At 49.9% G+C, this 21,944-nt stretch overlaps 4 protein-coding genes across 5 annotated transcripts; 3 read left to right on the forward strand and 1 right to left on the reverse strand.

The window, feature by feature from the left end:
• The first annotated feature begins 73 nt into the window (after positions 1-73).
• Positions 74-9,491, forward strand: LOC131289469 (probable Rho GTPase-activating protein CG5521). The gene is made up of 7 exons (XM_058318736.1): positions 74-423; positions 1,545-1,655; positions 2,113-2,130; positions 2,670-7,597; positions 7,660-8,741; positions 8,829-9,061; positions 9,196-9,491. Exons 1-7 carry the CDS (start codon positions 318-320, stop codon positions 9,489-9,491), a joined length of 6,774 nt encoding a protein of 2,257 aa, XP_058174719.1. The 5' UTR covers positions 74-317.
• Positions 9,492-11,622: 2,131 nt separating this feature from the next.
• Positions 11,623-13,957, reverse strand: LOC131289997 (aspartate aminotransferase, cytoplasmic). The gene is made up of 4 exons (XM_058319372.1): positions 13,747-13,957; positions 12,678-13,337; positions 12,297-12,605; positions 11,623-12,204 (listed from the first exon to the last, which is right to left on the reverse strand). The coding sequence occupies exons 1-4, from the start codon at positions 13,853-13,855 to the stop codon at positions 12,068-12,070; spliced, it is 1,215 nt and encodes a 404-aa protein (XP_058175355.1). The 5' UTR covers positions 13,856-13,957; the 3' UTR covers positions 11,623-12,067.
• Positions 13,958-14,422: 465 nt separating this feature from the next.
• Positions 14,423-16,171, forward strand: LOC131287107 (protein C12orf4 homolog). Its single transcript, XM_058316125.1, has 2 exons — positions 14,423-15,840; positions 15,906-16,171. Exons 1-2 carry the CDS (start codon positions 14,470-14,472, stop codon positions 16,113-16,115), a joined length of 1,581 nt encoding a protein of 526 aa, XP_058172108.1. The 5' UTR covers positions 14,423-14,469; the 3' UTR covers positions 16,116-16,171.
• An 830-nt stretch (positions 16,172-17,001) lies between these two features.
• On the forward strand, positions 17,002-21,114 carry LOC131289442 (uncharacterized). 2 transcript variants are annotated; one of them, XM_058318701.1, is made up of 4 exons: positions 17,002-17,542; positions 18,005-18,368; positions 18,725-18,947; positions 19,027-21,114. In XM_058318701.1, the coding sequence occupies exons 3-4, from the start codon at positions 18,792-18,794 to the stop codon at positions 20,695-20,697; spliced, it is 1,827 nt and encodes a 608-aa protein (XP_058174684.1). In that variant the 5' UTR covers positions 17,002-17,542; positions 18,005-18,368; positions 18,725-18,791; the 3' UTR covers positions 20,698-21,114. The 2 variants fall into 2 exon arrangements, with proteins under 2 accessions (XP_058174684.1, XP_058174683.1); XM_058318700.1 differs by having other exon boundaries at positions 18,005-18,947.
• Positions 21,115-21,944: the final 830 nt, after the last annotated feature.

Consider the following 21,944-nt stretch of genomic DNA (forward strand, 5'->3'; position numbering starts at 1 on the left):
AATTGTGTTTCAGATGTTTAAGCAAAAGTGAAGTCCTTTCTCATCGTAAACAAACCATTGGGGTAGCAATCAAGGCGGGGATGAATTAAGTGCAGCATCGTACCTACGCAACGCAGTGCGTTGGCAAGAATTCCATGTCCAACATGGAGGATTTGTTTTTGTTTTCTCCACGGTCGCTCCGCTGCGAGTAGCCCCCTTTGCGACTGGAAGTGGATGTGCTAACCACCACCAAGTGCGCCTTCGCCCCATAGATCCGTCGAAGCACTCCCGTTACCTTTGTTGTACGAGTTGGCAAACCCGAACCGAACGATAGAACGATGTTTACAAAAAAGGCCAATATCGATTTGAAAAAGTCGACGCAGAAAATTCAGGATAGCAAGAAAGATTCCGCTGCCCGCCTGCGACACCTGAAAACCATACTAGGTAAGCAACGTCATGAGATGCCAAAGGAGGTGAAAGGGGTGAACGAAAAGTAGTGCTACGAATTGCGCGAACGTCTGGTGCCACCAAATATCGGTAGATCGATTCTCCGTCGAGGTGTAGGCTTGACAACGACGACGATGCAGGGATAAGCGGGGCTATTTAATTTACATATTACAGTTCGTGTACACGTCAGAGCAGGCCCACTGGACCGACGGGAACGAATGGATGGACGGACGTGAATCACACCTGTATGCCATGTTTTCAGTCTGCCTACCCCTCCCTACTCCCACACGGCACGCAAGTTCTACCGATTCCATCTTTCGTCGGCAAGGCATGGGCATTCGTGTGAAACATACGGCACTATCCCGTTCCTCCAGTGGGGAACCGCATCTCGACGCACACGTTGCCAAACAATTAGATTTAGACGGTCGCTCGCGAAACGAGCAAGTAGGGGCCGCAATTGTGCACTAGAGCAGAGCGTATGCTGATCATAGCCGTGGTGTGCGAGCGAGTGTATGTGGGCGTGCTTGTGTGTTTCTTCTTATGTTGTGCTGCAAGAGTTCATGTGTTCCGAGGGAATCATTCGCGCAAAACTAACCGTTCGCGAGAGGCGCGAGAGGCGCGAAAGAGCGAACAAGCAACCGATACAGCTGTGTGAACCGCGAATCATGGTGTAAAACTTGTCTCCGCGTGAGAGCAAAGATGAAAACGTAAACAATCCATCGTTTCTTTTTTGTTTTACAAGTTCATGGTTTGCTTTGGCGTCAAGCAGCGTGTGTGATGTGAAATCTAAGTTCACATTGCACGCCCCATCCCACGGCTTTCGCATTTCGTATCGTCGACTGTGACTTCAGTAGCACCAAATACCAATATGTTTAACCAACGGCTGAAGAAATCACCACCACCCCTCGCATGGCACACTATTCCTAAGCAGCGACAATGGAGTGTGGCTACGGCATCAGTGTCCCTATGAACTTCTGTTTGATATTCAACGCAGCACCTATCGAATGTCCTCTTTTATGGCCCCACTGCCAATCCGTCGTTTCACATCGAAGAGAAACCGATTTTGTAAATTAATTTCGTTTGTTTTTCTTCCTCCTGCCTTTGCCATGCCGTTGCAGAACACGTGGACAGCGAAGAGGCGAAAAATCTGTTCGAGGCAAACTACAGCCACGTTTACTACATCCTCTACGATACCTTCGTCCAGGCTGAAGCGAACCTCAAGCAGCGCGGTAAGCTATCATACTAACTTTTACTTCTCGCTGCACGGAAACTCGAAAAAACCAGTTTCACTATCCTCATCATCTCGCACGCACCGCTAAAATGTGCGTGCCCATGTCCGTTCCGATCCTAAGACCAATGTCATCCAACAAACGCACATTGCGCAACTTTTCTCTTTCGTTAATCACTGTCCGTTAACCCCGCTCATCGCCATCGGTTCCATTAGTGTTGGGGATTTATGTTTCTTCCACAATTATGTATATGTTTTCTATTTATATATAAATCTTTAATCCACCCTATGTTGCGTCCGCATCGTAAACCAACCAAAAACCAAAACATGTTCGTCCGTCCCGCGTATGGTTAAAAAATTCACTCGATATGCATCAACTACCGGTACCGGTAAATATTTGGCAAAACTGGGCCCCTCAAATGGGTTCTCAAAACTATCTTCAAAACTTTCCATACCAGAACTGTCCTTCCATCTTGGTAAGTGCGTACAATAGGACAGAGTTGAGTTGCGGCTTTTCCCACCTTGGCGCTTGTTGAGTGGCTTAAGTTGTGTTCCTTGATATTTTGTAAGCTTCAATTATGCAAATCTAAGCATGCCAATTCCGACCACCCCTTGCTTCAATGCATGGTATTTAAAATAAGCTGATATTTCAATCTTGACATTTTCAATCTTATTTTTATACTTAAAGTTAGGTCACAATTTGTAGGTGTCAATAACCCTAATACTAATGAAATTCATGGTATAAGAATTTAAAATTTATTTAAAAAAATATTTAAAATTATGACAAACTAATTAGGTCCATGCCTTAGCTTTCACTATTCCCAATAGAACAGTCGAAAAGCAGTAGGTGTAAGTGACCAAATGTAGAATTGAAGTTCGATTGAATTAAAATCGAGGCATGATAGTTTCTTGTTGCTTCTGCACATTCGTTAAAAAAAAAAAAATGCCTGACCCAGAAAACATGTTCCAATGTTCATGCAACTGATCTTTCTTCTACTTTCCTCCCCCTCCATAGTCCACAAAACACACCGCGAAGAACTGGATGGATCCTTATGGCTACTCAGCAAAATACTATGCCTGCTTCCCGAGCTGGTACAACGCCGCTGGCAATGTCACTCGCTGGGCCGGATCCTGGCTAAGCTGCTCCATTATGGCAACAGTGTGAAGCTGCGGCGCGAAGGCGTCAAGTACTTCCTGCTCTGGTACCAAGCGCTCGGTGACAATGCGCCCCCGTTTGTGCACGGCATGTTCACGGAGCTGGTGCCGGGATTGTCGGTTCCGCAGCGCGGCATCAAAAGCTCCTCCGTGGGACCGCTACCGTCCGATAGTGACTTCATCGCGACGGATCTGCTGAACCACCCGAACCTAAAGGGTGAACTTGGCGGTTCGGTGTTCCACGACACTACCGCAACGCACCCGGTTAAATCGCCTGAAATTCAGCCCCTCATTCCACCGAGCTCGAGCGAACGGACGGCGGCTCCGGATCCGCGTGATGGGCTGGAAATTCTGCTCGACTGCATGGTGCAGTCCTGTGGTTGCCTGAAGTGGCGCGACAGCAGCCCCCAGCGTCACATTCGCACGTTTGCGTTCCTGCTGACAAAGTTCCGCGAACAGTACCTGCCCGTGTTCTGCCCGGCGTTCGACTATACCACGTCCGTGTACGACCCGAAGCTCGATCTGCCCGTTCTGCGGAGCGTCTCGAAACGGGAGGAAGTGATGAGCTCCTGTGTGGTCGTGCTCGTCATCTGGATCGCGAAGTATACCCACGAACGGCACGTGAACAGCAAGCTAGAGATTCTCTCGATTGAGGACGAACCGGGCGTGGGAACTGATCGGTCGCTGGATCATGCAAGTCTGCTTTCGAACCTGCGCCACATGGGCTACACGCAGACACAGCTCGTCCGGGACGTGCTCTACTCGAGCCGGGAGACGGTCAACTTTGTGCACGAGATCTATCGGCAGGCCTTCCTGATGGCGTTCACCTCCAAGTCGCAGATTGAGGCCATGCGCATAGCGATCTCGGTGTATCGCGACTGGATGAGCAGCATCCCGCCGCCTCCATTTCTTCTCGAGCCGGAACTCGAACTACAGCAGGCGGTTGGGGGAGCTCCTGGAGCGCCTAATGCGTCCCCCGTTGGCATCACGAACGACTCGGGGGGAACCGGTAGTCGCCCGGGAAGCCAAAGATTGCGAACCGATTCTTACCTCGGTGCAATGATGCCTACAACGAAAGAGAACGCCGGTTCCATACGGGCCGGACTGCAGAACGTGCTCCAAGTGTTCGTAACAAACGCGGTCAACGTGTTTATGGTAAACACGGCCCATCTGAACTTGCATTTCCAGTCGAAAACAAACGCGGACGGCTTTGCGACCCCACTGGACGAGCAGACGGATATTTGCAAGCGCGTGCTCAACATCTACCGCACGATGGTGATGAAGACGCGCATGGAACCGAAGACCTGGGAGCAGCTGCTGCTTGTCCTCCTCCAGGTGACCTCAGTGATCCTCCAAAACTCGCCACCGAACGCGAAACGGAATAATCTCGGCGGACGGCTCGCGCAGCCCATCTTTCAAACGCTCATCGTGACGTGGATCCGGGCGCACACGAACGTCCCCGTCAACGGGGGGTTGTGGGACAAGTTCCTGAAGGTGCTCTCATCACTGACGCACCGGGAGGAACTCATTGTCGAGTGGGACAAAACGATGCAAACGCTGACACGTGTCCTCGCTCGGCAGGTGTACAATATAAACCTTTCCGACCTGCCACTCGATCGGCTGGCGGAAGCAAAAGGAAAGCGCAAGCGTGGCACACCTTCTAACTGGGCCTCCAGTGACGGAGGACGTAGTGTTGCAGTAGGAGGTGGTGGTGCTGGTGAAAAGCTACCCGGAACCGCCCAGCACGATATTACGTTTACGAACGGGAATAACATGACGACTGCTGGGGATGGTTCGGGGCCTGCTTCGGGTGCTACCGGAACGGGTTCCATCGGAAACGGGGCAACGGGAGGTGGTGCCAATGGGTTTAACAAGCGGGGCAGCAATTCCCTGGTCGACGAAGGACCCGGCGGTCGATCATCGGTCGGAATGCGGCTTTCGGGCAACCGAAGCATTCCAGGCACGCCCTCCCTCAACCGAAGCTACAGTGAGGGAAGTCTTGTGTCGGCTCCGTTCCGAAAGTCACGCGCCCGTCGCCGGCTGCGAATCGCGCTGGCCGGAGGCCATGCAGCATCAGCACGCGAGCAACACGACTTGGCCTCGACCGCGGTCTCGGCAGCGGCTGATCAATCGTTCTCCCGCATGCTCTCCAATACGTCCAACACATTCCTGAGCATTAGCAGCGAAAATCTCGAAATGGCTTCCTTTTCCGAGTGTCACGACACGGAAGGTGGAGGTGCAGTGGGAGTAGGTAGTGGTGGTGGTAATGGTGTTCGACGTGCAGTATCACTCGATTCCGTCCGTCCTCCGGGTGGATCGGCGAAGAAACATTCAGATCACGATGGCTACCATCATCATAGAGGTGGAGCGGTTTGCGGTGGAGCTGGCGGGTCAAGAAGTCCTTCCCCGACGGCATCGAGCGGCATCGAAAGTGGCTCGATTAAGGATTCCCCGATGCAGATTGCCGACGCACTGACTGCGGACAGTTCCAGCATCGACACGCAGGACGATCCGCAGTCCTTCGGTGGATCCTCTTCGTCGATGGCTACGACCTCCGATCGTCGCTCGATTCTTGCGGGGGGAACGGCGCGTGGCTGGTTGCCGGATGTTGCTGCCGTCATGTGGCGACGTATGCTCGGTGCGCTGGGGGATGTGAACAAGATTCTCAACCCGAAACTGCACGCCCAGGTGTACCAGTATCTGGTCAGCATGACGGAGAGCTTGATAAAAATACGTATGAATCAGGGCATTTCTCTGGACGGTGGTGCTGGAACGCACAGTTCGTCCGCTGCTAACCTTGTTCCACCCATCGCTCTGGTGGCCCCTTGGTGCTACGGAGCCCTCGCCCTAGACGCTCAGTATGCGCAGGGAAAGCTGTACGCCATGCAGCTTCTCTGTACGATCGTGCAAAGTGGTGCCAGCTTGGGCAACCACCAACTCCCTCTGTTCTACCATGCCCTCCATCAGGCCCTCTCGGGAGAAGATCGAGCAATGGCGTACACGGCTCTCCGATACCTCGGTGGGCCGAGGTTCCTGAGTTTACTCCTCCCGGGACATACTCTGCTGCTGCTAGATTTAGTGCATGCTGCCACCGTGGTGCTTACTTCTTCAGAAACGGGTCCCAATGCACCCCGTGCGCAAGTTGCCGGATTACTCGGATCGCTCCTTTGCTTCCCACGGACCTCACTGCCCGGTCCGGTGCTTCAACCTTCCGAGTCACACATCGATCTGATGGAATGTTCCGATCTGCAGGAGCACGTACTGAACGTGGTGTTACGCTGTGCACGCCGTGAACCGACCGCGAAGGCACGCTGCATCGCAATCGCGTCGCTCGGCCAATGGATCCTCCAGAATCTCACCAACCCAGCGGCGTCGGCGGCGACGGCGTCGAGCGGGGAATCGGGAGGATTCAAGCAAAAAGTTCCGCATCATTCCAGTGAACAAGCGCAGGCGGGACATGCATCTCCGTCTACGACCACATCGACGACGGCGACGGTCAATCCACGTATTCGTGAAGCATTCCAGGTGCTGCTGCAGGCATTACAGTTCAAGCATCACACCATCGCACGGCTGGCTTCGGAAACGCTAAAGCTGTGCGCCGAGCAGGGAGCCCGCATCGAGCAAATCGACCGTCTGCCGCAGCTCATTCTCGACACGGTGTGCCTCTCGCTCGACATTCACAACGTGCACCATCCGAAAGAGTCGGACAAGACGGTCCTCACGTCGCTACTGCTGACGCTCGGCGAGCTGTGCATGTCGTTCTCGGTGGCGACTCTGCAGCGACCCAAGCACCATGATGCGGCTTCCGAGCCGCTCATACTAACCGTGTTTCGTATACTGCACAAAATCGCCACCGGTCTGCAGAACGGTGAGCGCATCAAGCTGTTTACCACCGACGAAGACTTTGACATGACCATCGCGGTGGACGATGTGCGTGAGAGTGGCGCCGGTGGAGACTCGGCGACGGGCTACTCGACGATGGAGTCGATTACCAACTGCCAGTCGGCCATTCGGCTCTGTGCGAAGACGGTCGCGATGCATCTCATCACCAACATTGGCCACTTTCCGATGGGAATAGGAGCGACACGGCTAAGTTCACTGGTGGATGAGCAGGACGATCTGCTTCTCTCGTCGACAGGCAGCACGATGACGGCAAGTGGCGGCCAGTCAGCGCCTACCGGTGGTGGGGGTGGTACTCTGCTGCAGCGTGAAAATTCCATCGCAGGCAACCGGGTCGATACGATGGAACACGTACTGGCTTCGCCGAACGTGCAACTGCTGATGCTAAGCCCCGAGCTGGTGGCCAGTTTCATCGAGCTACCGGCACTCCGGCTACCGGGTGGCGGAGCCACGGCTGGTCTTCTCACCGCCAACAGACAGGTTCGGTTGCTGCTGCGTGATTTGAACGGCAAAGCCTGCTGGGATGCGTCGATACTGTACAAAGAACCGTCGACACCACCGTTGCCAGCCTCCTCGGCGCCTGCCGAGTTCGAAAGGAATACATTCCACTCCAGTGTTGCACCCGTGGGCAGTTCGAGGCATTATGCTAACTCGACCGGATTGACACAATCGGGTGTACTTGGGACGGGGTCAGGACCAAGTGGAAATGCCGGCTTGATGATGACCCCGAGACATTTTGCCAGTGGTAGCGCCTCGATAGATCCACTCATGTCTACTGCTATTGGGTTGCCGATGACGCACGGACCACGGCACACGTTAAGACACCGGCCGGTACATCAGCTACCGGTTGCCAAAGATCTAGCACCCGATCTAGACCAGCTGGATGATGTAAGTAGAGAATTATTCTGTATGTTTATTCATTTGCTGACATGCTTCGTCCATCTCCATAGTTACTGCAATACATCGGGTACACTAGCCCGGAGTGCTTGGATAGTTCGGAGGTGCCACTGAACACCGCTGGCCCGAGCCCCTTAGGAGCTGCCCTGGAAGGTCAAACCATCTCCATCATACTGAACCAACGGACGATCGAAGCGGAAGCAGTTGCTCGACAAAATGCATTGACAAACAGCGGTGGTCAACAGCTTCCGGGCATGGATCAGTCTACGTCGTTCTCCTCCAGCGGATCCAGCTCGTTCCCGCTGGGAGGCAGTAGTGGCTATGGAAGTGGATACTCAACCACACACTCATACTCTGAGGAACCGGCCGGAAGCAATAGTATTGTTCGAGCGCCGGTGGCGCCACCCGAACGATCTACCAACGAGGGTACGACGACTAAACCGTTCCAACTCGGACGCATTCTGTTCAACCAGCTCGGACTCGCCGGCTGGGAGCGACGCAAGCGGACACACCTACTCCAGCGCATCGACAAGCTGCTGCGCGAGCTACGCAATCTCGACAATCAGAAGTGTCGCGAAACGCACAAAATGGCCGTGATCTACGTCGCCAACGGGCAGGAGGACAAGGGCAGTATCCTGCGCAACTCGTGTGGCAGCAGCACTTACGAGATGTTCGTGTCCGCCCTCGGCTGGGAGGTCGAGCTGGAGTCGCACAACGGCTTCCTCGGTGGACTACCGCGCCAGGGCTGCGGACAGACGGCACCGTACTATGCGACGCCCTTCCTCGAGGTGATTTACCACGTTTCGACACGCATGCCGTCCGACACGCCGGAGGCGATTCTAAACAAAACGCGTCACCTGGGTAACGACGAGGTGCACATCGTTTGGAGCGAGCACAACCGCGACTACCGTCGGGACATCCTTCCGACTGAGTTCTGTGACGTGCTGATCGTAATCTACCCGCTCAAGAGCGGCCTCTTCCGGGTAACTGTGAACAAGAAGCCGGACGTGCCGTGGTTTGGTCCGCTCTCGGATGAGACGGTCGTTGGCGGTGCCTGTCTAGCCAGTTTGGTGCGCGCTTCGGCGATCAATGCGAGCCGTGCGAAACGAAGCTCATTGCCACTGTATCAGCAGTAGTAAGTGTTTTTCCCGTCTGATTGTTTTGTGTTTTTTTTATTATTTCCATCATTAACTAAATTATTTTCCCGCTTGCCTCTTTCCAGTTACGAGGAACGCAACCGTTCGATCGATACCGTCGCTTTGCGTCATCGCGAAAACAGTACGTTCGAAGATTTTACCGCCCGAATCTTCAGCCCGATCGCGTCCCAGAGTATGGTAGGTGTTGGTGTTGGAGGAGTAGGAGGAGGTGGCGGAGGGTCGATGGCGTCCGGCACGAACGCACCGGCGCCACTGGCAGCAGCCTTAATAGACCATCATAGTCGTGGGCCATCGAAAAGTACGGCGGGACCCGCTAGTGGTTTGCATTATTATTCTGCATTTGCATGATGTGGCTTGATGGTTCAGCTTGAGCAAGAGTGTGTCCCTAACACAACAACAACCGCCCTTTTTTTTGTTCTATCGTTCTTGCAGCATGGATACACCACCCAGAAATGGTGGCCACGGCCCGTGAAGTAACGCAGCAGACACTCGCATCCGGTGGCGGCTCACTCGATCAACCCTCCCCGAGGCCACTTCGCAAACTGCATCATCCGTTCAAGGCGGCACCGAAAAGCAAATCGAACCAGCACGTCCCGTCGCTCGGTGGACTGGTAGGAGTACCGCTGGCTGCTGGGGGTGGTGGTTCCACCATGGCAATGCAGCCCGGTCACACGTCCCAAGGTACACCGCCGGAAAGCCCAACCCTTCCGGGGCGTAAGATCAAATGAGATTGGTGGTAGCTTCGGGCTACCACGATCGGACTTTCTCTACACCAACCATCACCGAATCGTCCTCATCATCAAATGGCCTCCCAGTCTGCCACCATTACCCACACCACCACTACCAAAACAACCACCACCGTTGCCATCAAGGCTAGCAATAATAAGTATAAAAGTGACGATAATAATAACAATACTATGGGTGGTAGCAACTTGGACGAAGAAAGGACGCCCAATCGGTTGCTGCCCTCCATTCCGATACCATTAATTGATCAACGGTACGATGTGACGGTGGTGGCTACTATAACGGCTTGTTTTTGTGGAAAATGAGATCTGCGCTCGGTGTTGAGCACCATTGAACAGACTTGGGACAAGTGAGGAGAATTACTTTATTTTTATTTTTCCCGACAATTTTTTCTGACGAATAATGGCACGAGAGGCGTTGCACTCGGAGGTATTCGAATGCTTTATTTTTCCTTCACAACGACGCTGGACAGTGTTCGTGGGAGGAGGGAGACATTAAATAGTAAGTTTAACCGTAACAAAACACTTAGCTTTAACAAACTCGTAGATAGACCTAGAAGGTGTCCACAGAGAAAGGGGGTAGGTTGACTGCCCCATCCCCACGCCGGAATTGGGGGACGAAGAAAAGGATCGTTTAATATATACACAAACACACACACTTACACAAGCAGACAATTATATATTTATTTATATTAACATTATTAACAAAGCAACTTGGTAGGTAGGATTGAAACATTTGACATGAGCGCGAATCAAAATCGTGCAGGAAAGGAACAAGGGGAACGTTAGGGAATCCGACGGTTGATCCGACAAGGACTAACCAGAGTTTTGATAATGCCATCGAAACGATGGAGTTGAAGAACAGGAAATGCGTCCATTATCGATAGTGTAGCTACTACCGCTGATAGGTATTAATTTGTTACTTTTTTATATTATTACAGTTTGTAATGTCAATTTTTTATCGTTTTTTTTTATTATTTTGTTCGTTCGTTCGTTCGTTTAACACATTCACCCCGCAATGACGTATTGAGTTTTGTTGTGCACTTAACGTTTAAGAGTAATAAAGAAAAACAGGCGATCGAATATACTAGCCTTTAACGCACCTTTTGCGTAACGGCTAGCGGAAAAGAATACAATTGCTTATATTCTTTGCATCAACTAATTTCACTACTTTTCTTTACTTTTCATTCTTATTCTGACTGTGCTGTTTGAGGAGGTCCTTTTTATCTACGGGTCCCTTGCGGAGATTTCGCTCGCCATCATTGCAAAGACTTAACACACAGCTTATCTGGACGTTTTCCAATTGTTCCATGTAACCTGCTTCTAGTGCGGCAAACAGCAATAGTAGAAACTAGAGAGAAGTTTTGGACAGGAAGCATACATTTACCCTTTTTTAGACTATAAAGATAAGACCGGTTGTCAGTATAAAACCCAAGCGAGGTTTTCGAGCCAATTTCAAAACCGACTGGCTACAGAAACCATGTGATTGTTGTTGTATTGCATTATAGCAGGCGGTGAACAGTTTTTTTTTTATGACAAGGGATTGAAAACGAACAGGTCAGCGAAGCGTGAAAACGTAGTGCACTGAGAAAAATGGGTAAATGCAACACCAACAAGATGTAAAGCCCGGGCAGAGGTGATAATTTGTTGAATAGTTGACGATAACAGTGCGAGTATGTGGGTGGCAGCTAGACGCACCGATAAAAAGGGCGGATGATGCAGCGGTACAGAAATGGGCGCCACTGGTTGGTTGCCGGCAACTTTTTTTCTATTTTCAGCATATAATCTTCTCTTTACTCTGCTGCTATCGTTGCGAAAACATGTTTAAACAATAGGCTTAACGAAAAACCCGTTTGCACATTGATTATGATAACTAACATGCAGTTAAACAAACGAGCAAGTACACAAGAAGTTGAAACCAAAATTGAAGCTAAAATAAATGCAAACCAAATGAGCAAAATGTGGGACTATTCTTATTCTTAATCTAAAAAACAAATAGAATTAAAATGAAACATATTTTTTATTATTATTATAGGCAATCACCAAAACGTGAACATACTTTTATTATACCACTCTTCTATAATATCCATGCTAGATGAGAGATTTTTAATTTATTCCTCGCATTGTTGACACTATCGCTTTGTTTCGCCGTTTTTATCGATTAAGACATATTTATTGACCCGTGCTAGTGATGTTGTATTGTACTGTGTCTTCGCGCCTAATTATTATTCAATTCGTTGGCTGGCTTAAGTTGCTCTTGTTTTAAAAATTGTTAAATATATTGCTTATAAATTCCACTACGGCTTTCAAATGCCACGTTGTTCTATTTGATGTGTGATGAACTGAAGCTAGCTCAATTCTGGTGCTGTTATGGAATACATATTTAGAAAAAATAAAAAGGCTCTTCTGGTGAAAATGCTTTCTGCCGGGGATGCGGTTCATAGGGATTAGAGTGATTTCTATCATATTCAATGCTTGGCCAAGCCGCACAGCATAGGAGGAAGGGCGTACGTTCATCAGCAGGGCAGTCCGCCGTACGTACAATGTTCATGACCCGGATACTATTCCCGCGTGACGGCCGCATGGATGGCATTGGCTACGTACGCCACGTTGCCTTCATTCAATCCGCACATACTGATGCGGCCCGTTTTCAGCAGGTAGATGCTGAACTCTTTTATCAGAATTTGCACCTGTTTTTCTACAGGAAAAAAAACAAACAAATATTGCGTCATAAAATCAGGGACATGATGCACTCGACAGCGAATTGATAGCGATTGGTTATCAACGTACCATTTAGTCCCGTGTAGGAAAACATTCCAATCTGGTTGGTGATATGCTCCCAAGTGCCGGGGGTCTTCAGTGCCACCAGCTCATCGTACAGTGCCTTTCGCATGGTAATAATGCGTGAGCTCATCGTCTTGATGCACTCCATCCACTCGTTGCGTAGCTCCGTATCGTTCAGTACTCGGCTCACGATCCGGCTGCCGAATGCCGGTGGGTTCGAGTACATTCCACGGATAAGCCAGGTAATCTGTGACGCGACCGCCGCACTGGTGGTAGCATCCTTCTGCACCACAGTCAGATTACCGATGCGTTCGTCTGGGAAGGAAATATAAATCAGTAATCATCCACCCATTTTATGCGAATGGCTTTCCCAAGTCGAATACTCACTGTAGAGACCAAAATTCTTGGCAAAACTTTGCGAACAGAACAGCTCAAAGCCACGTTCGACAAAGTAACGGACGGCAAAGGCGTCCTTGTTCGGGTCACCGCTGGCAAAGCCTTGGTAAGCCGAGTCGAAGAACGGGAACAGTTTGCGGTGCTCGCACAGATCCGCAATCTGCTTCCATTGGTCTTGCGTTGGGTCGATGCCGGTTGGATTGTGGGCACAGGCATGCAAAATCACCACCGCCCCTTCCGGCGCCTTGCCAAGATCCTCCATCATACCCTCGAAGTCAATCGAACGGGTCTCCTGATGCCAGTACCGGTACGTGCGCGGTTCGGTGAAGCCGGCGTACACGAACAACTTGTGATGGTTTTCCCACGTCGGGTCCGAATAGTAGAACGTGGTGCGGTTCAGTATGCGCGCCAGGAACTCGGCCCCCACACGAAGCGCACCCGTACCCGACAGACATTGGACACCGAACGCTCGTTTGCTCTTAATTGCTTCACTGTCATCGCCCAGCAGGAGCGTGGTGGCCGCGCTTGTTAGGTTGTCCGTACCGAGCACAGGAAGGTATTCGTGATTCAACGAACCATCGGCGACGATGGCAGCTTCCGCTTTCTTAACCACCGGCAAAATCCATGGCTTTCCCTCGTTCGTTCGGTAAGCTAAAAAGGTAAAACAAAACTCGTGTAAGAAGATGTTGTTTTTGCGATATTGCAATTTTTTCTCCATCTCATCAAGAACAACAATAGCCTGCCTGATAACGGTTGCTATGATTGGCATATGCTCAAGAGACGACATCCCGTTTTTCTCCCCCTTCCCCTTTCTGATGCCATAACCATCAGTAGATGATGAAGTATATCAGCGGTTAGTTTGCGTAAGCATTTTTCACACGGCATGGAGTACAAAAAAAGCAGATGCAAAATTAGACATTATTGCAAAGCAAATGTTTTGACCTCGCCTGACCTTGACCGGGGTATACAGTGGAACAAGTGGAGTGAGATATGCGTGGCAATGTAATGTTTTTCAATTGTCTCATGTACAATTTGACTTCTTCTTATGCTAAATACATACCGCCAACACCGAGATTAACCTTGTTCGGGTTGGAATCTTCATTGCAAGCCTTATTCAGGGCAAACACCTCCACCGGGGGGCCCAATTCGACCGACTCGAAAATGCTCATGATGGATGCTGTTAAAACTTTCGCGTTGTTTTTGTTATCAACGAATTACTGATGGAGCTGTACTCGGGCCACCTGTTCACTTCGACGATCAACGTAGCAATGAATTAATCTTTTCTATCCCGTCTTGTCTTCAAGTGCCTACTTTCCCGTGCACTGTGTTTCTTTTTACTGCTCTCGTTTTCCTATTCGCGAATTGTGTAACATAAGTAATGCTCCACCACTGCTGGGGGGAGCCTGCCAACACAAGCGCGTGTAACCAACATTGTTGTACTAGCCGGCATGATGGACAACAATACAGCAAATCTCTCAATTTCTCTTTTTCTTGTCCTATGAAAAAAAATGGTTAAATAAAAAGAAAAAGTCCAAAGAAATTCATTTTTTATTAAATGTCTATATCAAAAATGAGTAATACAATTTTACAAAATCAAACATTTTCTCCAATGTCCCGAAAATCATAAATGGATTTTGGAATTATAAAAGCAGTCTGTATAGCCCTGCACACTGATAAGCGCAGCCTTCCATGCAACCCTGCGTAGTCCAAACATCAAACAGTTGCAAAGAAAAAATACAACAGGTATAACATAAACATAAGTGGGCGTTGTGAGAGGTTGCAAATGGAGCTGGAACCGACAAAAGTGGTCGATTTTCATTATGAATACACCAACGTGGACGAGAAACCAGCCAAGTTGGTGTACGCGATCGAAATTCCCTACAGGGGCAGTGTGGTCGAGCTGAGCCACCAGATTGTCTCGGTTCGGATGGATCCCATAATGCAGTTTCTCAAGGCCAACCGCGATCTGTTGAAGACGTTGGAAAAGTTTGTCGAGCGTGAAAATCAAGCTTTCTACGACGAACGGGATGAGCTGCTGCTCGAGAAGTTCCGCAATGGGACTCCGGATGTGGACACGCTGGCACTGGACACGGAAAAACTATATCGCGAGGAAATACTTGAGTTTGCCGACCGCATCGGGCCGACGGATGAAGAAATCTTTGCTCAAAGCTACCATCAGCTGGTGCATTCGTCGCTGCTGCCTGAAATTCTGACCAAAGAGCGGGAATACGCGCGCACGATTGCGAGTTTGTCGACGCAAATGACCCAGCAAATTACCACAATGAACACGCTCCACCAGGAGGAGATAGAATCGAAGATCAAGCTGCTGGACATTTCAATCACGCCCGAAAACATCAATCATATGCTAGCGAAGCAGTACGGAATGCAAAACATGATACGGAAACAGTGTGAATCGGAATTGGAGTCGACGCGGGGCCACCAGAAACACGAGTATCGAAACTGGGTCACGCAGCATGTCGATGAAAGTTTCCTCGGTCAATCGGAAAGTCCTACGCAGATAGGCAACCGATGGTCAATGATATCAACCCAAGCACCCTCGATGGAGGAAAGCTTCACCATTCATCTCGGATCTCAGTTGAAGCATATGCATAATATAAGGATTCTAAGTACTCGCGTTTCGGACCTGTGTAGTCCCCTGTACGGCGACACTTCGTTTGGTGGTCCCAACGTGGCCCTTGGGCTCTACTCCAGCTCGCTATGCGGTATCGTTGTGCTCACGCCGTCCGGCACAATTACACCCGATAGGGAAATACGTCGCAATGCGAACATGTCGACGGAGTTTCATTTCGATCAGATCGACCGTCAAATAGAAAAGATACAGGAGGACTTGAGAAACTTGCAGCATGGTAATGCTATCGATGCAGGTGGCGCCCAGAGCCTGACGGTAGGCCGACGCCCGGACCGGAATGTGGTAACGGTGAAACCGGGCGATGCGTTCATCACTCGTCACTCGAATCTCTCGCATTCGCACGTCATTTTTCATCTCATCTCGGATGAAACATTCCAAAGCCCAAGCGAAATCAACTCGAGACACCCTGTGATACTAGGATTGAGGAATATTTTGAAAATATCTAGCCGACATGATATAACTACACTAACGATTCCCGCTTTGTTGAGGCATGAAATGTCCGAGGTAAAGGAAGGCTGCTTGAAAATCGGGTTCCAATTATTGCTAAAAATATTTGTCTTTTCCCACAGGACATGACGGTTAGTTGGTGTATACGGAGAGCGGAATTGGTGTTTAAATGCGCCAAAGGATTCATGATTGAATCTGCTAGCTGGGGTGGAGCGGAACTGAACACATTGCAACTTCTACTACCCCATGATATCTCGGAAGAGCTATTCCGCACGTTGGCCGACATGGTACCGCACGTATTCCGTGTGGCCAATCCTAAGATCCTGCAGTGAATGTGTTTGCGGGGGTTTGAGGTACTGTTCGCTAGTCTGGGAACGGGGAAAGAAAGAGCGAATTGAACAGAGCAAGAGCTGCGACAGTAGAACGATGGAAACATCGCGAATTTATGCAAATAAAATATTTAAAACAACCCACAAATGGTTTACAAAATTTTGTATTTTAGTGATGATCTTATACCGACTATGACTATGCTGTGAAACCAAGTTGCTGCTACAAAAAAGAACTCTCGTAACCATACAACTTGTTGATATGGGGGCATATACCGAAACCGGAAGATATATGTAGATAGTACTTTCTTTCAAGGTTACTGGAACTAAACAAAACTTCAAAAGGTTGCGTATTTTAAATTTATTTTAATACCAAAAATTGTTCCAAAATTTGACGTTTTCAGCACGTCAACTGATTTTTGAAACTTCAGTTAGTTCATTTCAGCTAATCAAAACTTGAAAGGATATTAAACCGTTGCTACAGTTTTCCTCGTGCTCTAGATCCAACTATACAATATTATCAACTAAATTTAGTGATAATGTTGGGCGTGCGAAGTGGTCGTAAAAATGTTAAAAATTATTTATTTTTCTTAACAGAGACAGGAAAATTCTTCAAAATTCTTCGAGTAGGCGCATTATCCGTGGGCTTACAATTTACATCCTCAAGCCGGATTTTATCTTTTTTTTACAACTTTGCAACTGCTTTTTTTTCAAAAAACCCTAAACTCAAATCTTACTTTATAAACGAGAAACCGTTGAGGATGTGCACTGGAGCATCTAAACCAGCGTTTATAAACGTAATCGTTTGACGCTCGATTGCTATCCTCAGCTGCTGCTGCTGCGAAGACTGCTACATTTTGCTGCTGTTTGCTGCTGTTGCCAACAAGCAAAGTTCATCTTGACTCGCAAAGGCACGGGACTTGACATATTTTTGTTTATGAAACATTTTCGCCACTTTAATCGCCGCCATTGTGACTGCAAGCGACCTCAATCAGTACGCCATCCCCAGAAGTAACGAGAACGCCACGAGTCGTGTTTGATTTGCTAGTATTCGCGCTGGGTTTTTAGCAGCAGGACACCGAACGTCGGGTTCGATGTTGGGCCGTCGATGGCGGGCGCGTGTGTGTATGTTCGTATCTGTGAATGTTTCGTGAAGTTTGGACGGGCAGGCGAGTAACGCGGACAGGTTCGCGTTCGAACGCTATTAGTGTCTCGCGGAGGCGCTTGTGTTTTTGCGGAATAAAACTATCGAAATATCTAAAACTCCACGCACGGCAAGGAGCGTACCAAGCTGGAGGCATAGCCTTGCCACCTCTAGTGAGTTGAAGGACGCAAAAAGTAAAGAAAAAGAACGCCCAAGTGCTACTGTCCACGCAGAGATTTTTGAGGCTTCAAAGCGTTTCAGCTATTCTTACCCGCTTAGTCCATAAAATGTGAGTAGCATGGATCTTTACGGTCCACAAATTACGTACCAGCAAAATACTAACAAAAACCCCAACCAAAAAGAGATGATCATGTTGAAGAGTGTGCCATAAGCTAACCTTCCTACCAAAGGATGATGATACCGTCTTCGTAACCATTTTCCACCGACGGTATTATTGGTTTACCGTGCGAACAAAATAACGCGTGGCACTGGAGTCGATGTAGCATTCCAACTCCTTGTACTGGCGTTCGTTCATGGTGAAGTCGAGCATGATTGTTCACTTGTTTGTGCGATCGCCATTCCCCCAGATTCGCTGTGACAGTTCATTGAAGGGAAAATGTGTGTTGTTTTGTTTTTCTTCTTGAACTTCCTCTGGACTGGCTTCACGCTGGACCCCCTCCTTCTTACACCGTTTTTACTACGTTTCCTCACAACCAACCCCCTTCGTTTTGTTTCTCATTCTCTTTGACAGTGACCGTGTGAAAGCGTACGGTGTTGTGTGTCCCGAAAACCTCGGCGCCTCGGCCCGGAGCAACCAAGAACGGCGACGAGCAGTCGAAAAGAGAAAAGAAAACTAACAAGCCTCACACGAAAATCGAACGCTGAGAAGAAACCGTGCGGTGGATACAACGGGAAGTCGAAAAGCGAAAGCCCGTTTCTGCTGTGCAGGGAAGGAAGAAACGCGAGCAGAAAGAGAAAGAAAAAACAAAACGCAAATCTTAGGCAGCTACGACAGACGACCCGAGCGTAAGCGCAAGCAAGACGCAGCTTGCGGTCGGTCTGTGTGTGCGAGCGTGAAAGGAGATTGATCATTGCCTACTCCATCCGTCAATATTGTGAGTGATTTTTTTATGCCGTCAATGAATTCCATCGCTACGGTCGTGTAAATATTACCGAAAAAAGAAAATAACGGAAACCGCTTCCTGGAAGACGCTCGCTCTTGCCCTGGGAAGGGGGTGTCCAAGGGAGAGGATTAAGTTTCCCAGTTTGTAACGCCGTCGTGTGGCATTGGGGCTTTCCCTGCCCATTCGGTAGTGGGGCAAAAATAAAAGGTAGCATACCGGAGCCTTCCTGGGACCGAAAACAAGTGAGCTGAAAGGAGACGCTAAGTCTTTCGTTTGGTGTCGCTTTTCTTCTGTTAGACTTTTTGTTTTGGTTTTGTTCTTCGATACTGGTGCCGTCTCGGGGACAGCCGGGCTAGTAGGCGTGTGGGGGAAAATTTACTGTCCAAAACAACGTCAGCCGCGACATCTCTACCCATGGAAATGGACCAGCTGCAGACCCAGATCCAAGCGGAGCTGCCCTTTTGTCGGTTGTGCTTTTCGCAGGACTGCGAGCTGTACGAACTGTTTCCCGGCGCCGGGAACGACAATGAATCTCTACTACTCAAAATACTCGAGGTGCTGGCCATACCGGTAAGTAGTGCGTCGCGAACGGTGCGTAGAAGAAGGCGAGGAAAATCATACCATTACGTTTGTCCTCCCACCCCCCCAGATAAGCTTCGATGATGACCTGAACTCGTTCATCTGCGGAAAGTGCGTCACGACGGTGGAGGACTTCTACGAGTACAAGGAAAAGGTAAAGGAGAACGATGTGTTGCTGCGGGAGAGGCGTAAATCGGTCGAGCAGGCGACGGCGATCTACAATGTGGTCAGCATGCAGCCGGATGCCACGAACAGTAGCAGCAGCGCCTCGAACGGAGCGACCTGCGTCGATGGTGGTGGTGGAGGTGGCCAAGATCTGGGCGGAGCCGGTGTCATCGATGAGTCGCACGTCGGTGGCGCAATGCTCGACCACCGTATCTCGATCGAGGGCAATACGCCACTGAATGGTAACATCATCGAGTTCAAGAAACAATTGTTTACCGCCTCTCCGACGCAGCTTGGCATCTGGTTGTGTGTGGCATCCGGTAGTGACATCCAGTGTCCCGCCGCAATCGAGGTTGACGATAACATACAGGTGGTGGCTGAAATCGGTCAGCATAACCACGGTCTGCCGGTGTCGGTGGCGGAAAACCCGCCGGAACCTACTACGCCGACGAAGCAACACCACCAACACCACCACCAACAGCAACAACAGCAGCAGCAGCAGCAACCGCAGCACCATCATCATCAGCAGCAGCACGTCGAACCGGACACGATCGTGGTCACTACCGGGGATGTATCGCCCGTGCTTGGCACTCCCGTCGGTACGCCGGTAGCAGTCAGTGGCACCGCCAGCACGAGTGGCACCAACAGTAGTACCAGCAAGTCGTCCTCGTCGAAGAAGAAAAAGTCACGCGATCCCTCGTCGAAGCGGAAGGTTTCGAACGACATGCTCGTTGGCGACGGCTGGCTGACCGATGTGACGACATTCAAGCGCAACCACTACCAGCTCGTCACCAAGGACGGCTACCAGACGTTCCTCATCTACAACGGGTATCGCTTCCGGACGCAGCAAAAAATTCGCAACGGCATCGCGGCCTGGAAGTGCGCGTGGAACGGTCGCAAAGGCTGCCAGGCGATCCTGCACATCAGCGAGGACTATCAGAAGGTGAAGGAGGTTGGCTCGCCGCACAACCACGAGCCCTCGCTGCGCGATCGCATAATCTCGAACAAGCCCTCCAATGGGAACGCGTCGGACCAGAGCATCATCATGCAGTCGGACGACGGCGAAGAGATCGAGATGCACAAAATCGTCCACACCACGGTGACGCCCGGGGTCAGCACCACCGTCGTCGCCGCCACCAGCGGGGAAACGATAACGCTCGGTGGTGGCGCAACCGTGGTAGCCATCACGGCCGGTACCACCACGACCACGTCCACCTCGACGACCCCCTCGACCACACTGGACCTCGCCGGCGCCGAGATGGACTTTGTGCAGCAGAGCAGTAGCAGCGGAAGTAGCGAACATTTGATCACAACCACCACCACCGCCAGTGGCAGCGGAGCGGGTGGCGGATCGTCCTCGGGGTCCTCCGGGGACCATGCGCACCACCAGCACCATCATCACCAGCACCACCAGCAGCAGCAACACCACCATCCGCACCACCACTCGCACCACACGCACGAGGTGGTCAGCGTGGTGGACGAGGTCGGCGTGGTGGTCAAAGACGATACGTCGATGTCGATGGACATCGAGGAAATCATACGCCCCCACGTAGTGCTCCATCCGGCGAATGAGTAGGGTTCACTCGCAACACCGTCACAGCATCGCCATTAAATGCCACTCCAACCTGTCGGTGGACAGATTAATTACGATATGTAAGGGGACAGCTGATAACGTGTGCGATTGTAATTAGCGAAAAAGGGAAAACCAAGTCCGGGAAAACAGTTTGTTTTCTTTTTTTTTTAATCTTTGAAAAGTGATCGAACAATTGTCACTCCACAACGTCAGGCGGCAGGACAAGGGGCCTAACAGCGATATATGACAGCAGAATGATGGACCGAAGTAAAAACCCGGGATTTCCTCGACGACCTTCGGGAATCATCGCAACGAAAGGACGGCGGATCGCCGCGGCAACTGTGCGTGTGTGTAACATTATTTCATTTTTTATCAATTACTATAGTTGACTTAAGTACGTGAATGTTTTCTTCACTCTGTTTCCCCCGCCGTGTGTTGTGTGTGAGGATACGACGTACGTTTTAAGTGGCTGACAGAGCGATTAAGGATTTTAATGAAAATACACACACCCACGTGCGCACACACATTCACCCAGATAGGCAGGACCAGGAAGGACCTATTTTCTTTACCGGTTAGGGAACAGCTAGGATTACATGAAGCTAGGAACGGTATAATTTCCTTTTAGTTCGTTCGTTTTTTTGGTTTAAGTGTTTAAGGTCCTTCGCTTTACGGTTGGCGTGCCTCTCGGTCTCTCATCCCGTTCTATGCTGATAACGAGAATCGGCCGGCTCCTTCCCTTCCCTTCTATCCACTGTCACCCCACCCCGGTACACTTCCCCGAAACTCCGTCATTATTTCTCTTAGACCGTAAGTGCAAAAGAAAGTTCGACGTAGGTGTTAAGGAGAATGAAAAGCATATATACATATAGTTATATATATATATATATATATTAATATACATACATACAAACAAGAAGTACTGCTACGGATTCATTGTGTACAGTTTTCGCCAAACGAAACAAGCAGCAGGAAGAACAGAAAACTCCCGCCCCTCCCTCCTGGCTTCTACTATTATTACTATGCCCCTTCCGCGGCCGCCCTTTCCATTGGACGCAGCAATATTGTTCCCTTTTAGAAGAAACCAACAAACAAACAAAACAACACAAGCGGACTTACAATAAAGGGTAAAATCAATCGATTCATTTACGTACAGGTGCGTTAGATTTTTATCCGTGCTCGCGTTCATGTGTAGTTTTCTTCTTTCGGATCGCCATGGGAAAGAAATTCCAACCTGTCGCATGTTACACCGT

This window comes from Anopheles ziemanni, chromosome 3 (genome assembly GCF_943734765.1).
Source record: "Anopheles ziemanni chromosome 3, idAnoZiCoDA_A2_x.2, whole genome shotgun sequence".
Taxonomy (NCBI): Eukaryota; Metazoa; Arthropoda; class Insecta; order Diptera; family Culicidae; genus Anopheles; species Anopheles ziemanni.

Excerpts from the sequence above, each read along its gene's own strand:
- LOC131287107 (XM_058316125.1), top strand. The coding sequence starts at position 14,470 with ATGGAGCTGGAACCGACAAAAGTGGTCGATTTTCATTATGAATACACC. Across the intron at positions 15,841-15,905 it reads TGAGGCATGAAATGTCCGAG|GACATGACGGTTAGTTGGTG; the intron begins GTAAAGGAAGGC and ends CTTTTCCCACAG.
- LOC131289442 (XM_058318700.1), top strand. The coding sequence starts at position 18,792 with ATGGAAATGGACCAGCTGCAGACCCAGATCCAAGCGGAGCTGCCCTTT. Across the intron at positions 18,948-19,026 it reads TCGAGGTGCTGGCCATACCG|ATAAGCTTCGATGATGACCT; the intron begins GTAAGTAGTGCG and ends CCACCCCCCCAG.
- LOC131289997 (XM_058319372.1), bottom strand. The coding sequence starts at position 13,855 with ATGAGCATTTTCGAGTCGGTCGAATTGGGCCCCCCGGTGGAGGTGTTT. Across the intron at positions 13,338-13,746 it reads GGTTAATCTCGGTGTTGGCG|CTTACCGAACGAACGAGGGA; the intron begins GTATGTATTTAG and ends TTACCTTTTTAG. Across the intron at positions 12,606-12,677 it reads CAAGAATTTTGGTCTCTACA|ACGAACGCATCGGTAATCTG; the intron begins GTGAGTATTCGA and ends TTTCCTTCCCAG.
- LOC131289469 (XM_058318736.1), top strand. The coding sequence starts at position 318 with ATGTTTACAAAAAAGGCCAATATCGATTTGAAAAAGTCGACGCAGAAA. Across the intron at positions 8,742-8,828 it reads TTGCCACTGTATCAGCAGTA|TTACGAGGAACGCAACCGTT; the intron begins GTAAGTGTTTTT and ends GCCTCTTTCCAG. Across the intron at positions 9,062-9,195 it reads TAGTCGTGGGCCATCGAAAA|CATGGATACACCACCCAGAA; the intron begins GTACGGCGGGAC and ends TCGTTCTTGCAG.